This window comes from Pteropus vampyrus, unplaced genomic scaffold (assembly GCF_000151845.1).
Source record: "Pteropus vampyrus isolate Shadow unplaced genomic scaffold, Pvam_2.0 Scaffold822, whole genome shotgun sequence".
In the NCBI taxonomy this organism is placed as follows: domain Eukaryota; kingdom Metazoa; phylum Chordata; class Mammalia; order Chiroptera; family Pteropodidae; genus Pteropus; species Pteropus vampyrus.
This window is the reverse complement of record NW_011889603.1, coordinates 27,706-31,635: the sequence shown is the minus strand read 5'-3', so window position 1 is coordinate 31,635 and position 3,930 is coordinate 27,706. Positions and strand designations below refer to the sequence as shown.

Genomic DNA, 3,930 nt, shown 5'->3' with positions numbered 1-3,930 from the left:
GGGCCGTGTGGCCGGGGTCCCCCACCGGAACCCAGGCTCCCCCGCTCAGGCCCCGTGGCCATTGCAGGAAGTGTTGTGAGGTGTGGCTTTCCCGCAGCCGTCGTCCGGGGGCTGCCCGCTGCTCCCGGGGAGGCCCGACGTGCTGGCCCCGTGGCCGTGTCACAGCCTGCGGGCCACGTCTTCGAGGTCAGCGGGACAATCTCTCTCCCGCTCGTCTGCCGGCCAGCGGCGTCTCACGCAATGACTGTGGTCGTGGGACCCCGTCGTCTCTGTCATAGAAGGAAGCCAGCCAAGGGAAGGAGGCCCCGATACCTGCCCTACTCTGCGGAGCAGAAGCAGGTGGCCGGCCGCAGCCGCACTCAGGGAAGGGGCGTCACACCGGGGCGTGAGTCGCTGCGGGGCGTGGGGTCCGTCCGTCCTCACCCGAAGCCCCTCGTCTGTCGACCATGATAACTTACCGGCCGGGGGGCAGGGGGACTCGCTTACAGCCGAGCTGCCGTCCATGGCCGCAGGGAGTTAACGCACTGCTCTGTCCTTTCGCAGTGGAGTTTCTGTACTGCGACCTGGCGTCTCTGCGGTCCGTGCAGCTCTTCGTCGATGCGTTCAAGAAGAAGAACCTTCCACTGCACGTGCTGGTCAACAACGGTGAGTCTGTGGTGGCCCCGGGCCGGGAGGGCACTCGGGGGCGCCGGGTCCTCGTCCGCCCCCCGTTCGCGTGACGCGTGCGGGGCGTGTGCCGAGTGTAGCCGGCTGTAACACGTGACTTGGCGCCGATGCCGTGGTTCCGTCCCGTGCGGAGCGGGCGTGCTCAGTGCTCCAGCTGTGCCAGGCGCGGCGGCCACACGCCGAAGGCCGGGCGTGTTCACAGCCGGCACCGCGTTCGCGGATCCCTGAGCACGTTCCCCGCGGAATCATCGCCGTGCAGGGTCCAGGCCGCTCACGCCCGCCGCCTGCTCGCCTCGGCGTCTTCAGCTCCGGCCGCCCTGGACCTGCGCTGCGTCCTTCCTCCACGCCCAGTCAGAGCAGCATCGGGGTCACGTCCGCTGCTCTCGTCCTCCAGGGCTGTCGACGTGCCTCGCAGGATTCGGCGGAGGGAGATGTCACGGTCCCGTGGGTGCATGCGAACAGGGGTGGCCATGCGCACGCTGCTGTGACTCTGTATCCGTTTTAAGATGTGCCCAGGCAGTCACGGTGCTTCGCAGTGAGAGGCCCCTGAGCTCACGTCACCTGTTTGGGGAATATGTCATCGGCAGCTCGAAGGGCTTCCTAGGGAGGGGTCCGGACATTTGGCTTTAAAATAGAGAAACTGTGACCGTCTTCCGCACGTCACAGGAGAGCGGCTTAGTCATCGCGGGGACCCAGAGCATTCGGTCCAGCCGCCATGGGCCAGCCCATCCCCACACGCCCGGCTGAGCGCCGAATGCCTCGGATGCTTCTGGAGCACGGGACGTGGCCGTCCCCAGCGGTGACATGCGCGTTGCTGTGGTGGAAATGTGCTTCCGCCTATGGAGCCGTTGACGCCGAGGATTTGTGCAGATGACCTTGGATGGTTCCCCGAGTGACCTTGAACTCGCCCTTCGCACAGGGCGTCACCGTCCTCACCAGACGCACACGCGTGCCGGCACGGCCTCCCGCGCCCCTGGGAGATGCAGACCGGACGTGGAGCGCATAGGACGCCTTTAGCCCTCCAGAGATCAGACACTGCTTGCCCTCGGCTCCTCCTCGCTAGATGATCCGATAACGGGCCCCAGCGGAAGGCGACACCTGCCAGTCCAGCCGTTCGTCCCCACGCGCGACGAAAGCAAAGTCTCCGTCTCCTGGGTATTTCCTCTGCGGCCCACGCGAGAGAGGCCACCGTGAGAAGGGACGACCGGCGTCAGACGTGCCTGTCCCAGCCGATGGTCGTCGACTAGGCAGACGCAGGCCCCAGGCACCCGCGTGACGCCCCAGCATGACGAGCAGCCAGTTCCGTGGACCCCGCGAACTCTGTGAGCCAGACCGGGCGTGGGGCTTAGCGGTCGTGAGTCGGAGCCTCCGCCGCCTCCTTGTTCCTCCGTCTGGAGACGGCGTCCACCTCACCGAACCCCCCCTCCCTCCTCTGCACGAACGGCGATGAGCCGCCACCCACGTGGACATCAAGGCTGTTCCTCAACACTGCGCGACGCCCAGGGCCCCGTGCCAGGGCCGTGGCCGCACGTTTCCTCGGCCTCGAAAACCTCGCAAGTGACCAACGTGGGTGTGGCGGGAGCGGAACCACACGGGTGTCCTCGTGGGCACTGCGTGCCCTGGGCTCAGAGCGTGGCCTATGTCCAGGGAGGGACCCTCTAAAGCCGCTGGACAAACTGTCTGCACGTACAGCCGCGTGTGAACTTATACGCGCCATTACACACGCACACAAATGCACACGCACACGAATGCACACGTACACGAATGCCCACAAATGCACATACATAGAGTGTTGTGTGTATAAGGGCGCACAGATGCACACACCTAAATACTGGAGATATACAAATACATATGTACACACACACCTGGAATGCATGCCCACAAACACACACGCACCCGTGCAAGTGCTACCACACGGAGAGACGTGGACACGCACACAAACACAGCCACACACAAGTGTAAACGCACCAATAGATGTGCTTACGTGCATGCAGATCCTACACGTGCACACATTTATTTGCAAAGGCAAATATACACAGAAACATGAAAATGCAGACATACCAAGGTAGATGCATATATGTGTCATGCATTATACACATAGGCACATGCACTGCAATCGACGTATGAATGCACAGAAGTACACACACACACACACACACACACACACACACACATACACACACAGGGACAGATGTGCAGAACCCACACACGCACAGACACACGCACACCGAGCAAGCTCAGGGTTGTGCAAGGCTCAGGGCCTGGCACGCATCCTGCGCACGGCCGTCTGTGCCCCAGCCTCTGGGGGAGGGACATGGGGACAAGTTCTCACTGAGCCTCGCCCAAAGGGGACAGGGTGCTCCGGGCCTGGGTCCCGGGCTGTGAGGGGCACAGGGCACACTCTTATCGATGTGTTTGTGGGATATCGGGCTGGGGTCTGCGGTGTGGACGGTCGGTGTGACCACTGCCTTGTGTCACTTCCCCACGGGGCGCCCCGTGCAGCACCTCGGTTGGGGGCTGCCCCGTGCGTGGCGGGGCGCCCACGCGTGTCACCTGACTCTCCCGAGTGCCCTGTGTCCCCAGCCGGCGTGATGATGGTCCCGCAGAGGAAGACCGCGGACGGCTTCGAGGAGCACTTCGGCCTCAACTACCTGGGGCACTTCCTGCTGACCCACCTGCTCCTGGACACGCTCACGCAGTCGGGCCGTGCCGGCCACAGCGCCCGTGTGGTGAGCGTGTCCTCGGCCACGCACTACGTTGGCGACCTGGACTTGGACGACCTTCAGAGCAGGTGCGTGCAGGCTCCCCGTGGTCCGCCCCGGCCGCGGCCCCCGAGCTAAACTTCCGGCCGTGGGTCCGGGACGGCCGATCGGCTGAAAAGCCATGGCCTTGCAGCCGACCGTGAGGCCAGGGCCGCGGGCTGTCTCCGTGCAGAAGCTGCGCGGTGCTCTGTGTCCGTGTGCCCTGCAGGGCGCGTGGGCTGCTCCCGACCTTGGCCTGTTTCTGTCTCTGTCTCGACCCTTCGGCCTCTGATAAGGGCACCTAGCTCTATTGTTTTCTTTCAAAAACATTTATCATACGGGGACGAGACCATTCACATTGCCGAGTTTCCAGGTGTGGTCCCCGGACCAGCAGCATGGGCTCCCCGCCCCCTGAGAAACGGTTAGCAATATGGATGCTCAGTTATACCCCAGACCTGCAGAGTCACAAGTCGGGGGGTGGGGTCAGGTGACTGAGTTTTAACAAGCCCTCCAAGAGGTTCCG

General features: G+C 63.6%; 2 protein-coding genes across 2 annotated transcripts in view; both read left to right on the top strand.

Annotated features, from left to right (window-relative positions):
* ZBED1 (zinc finger BED-type containing 1) overlaps nt 1–719 on the top strand; it is a 44,351-nt gene extending 43,632 nt beyond the window's left edge. Inside the window, exon 4 of the mRNA XM_023526349.1 lies at nt 544–719. Within this exon, the coding sequence (XP_023382117.1) occupies nt 544–719 (176 nt within the window). The remainder of the gene's footprint in view (nt 1–543) is intronic.
* Nucleotides 720–3,257: 2,538 nt separating this feature from the next.
* The window catches only part of LOC105309716 (dehydrogenase/reductase SDR family member on chromosome X-like), a 13,111-nt gene continuing 12,438 nt past the window's right edge, over nt 3,258–3,930 (top strand). Inside the window, exons 1-2 of the mRNA XM_023526348.1 lie at nt 3,258–3,457; nt 3,781–3,889. Of these exons, the coding sequence (XP_023382116.1) occupies nt 3,258–3,457; nt 3,781–3,889 (309 nt within the window). The remainder of the gene's footprint in view (nt 3,458–3,780; nt 3,890–3,930) is intronic.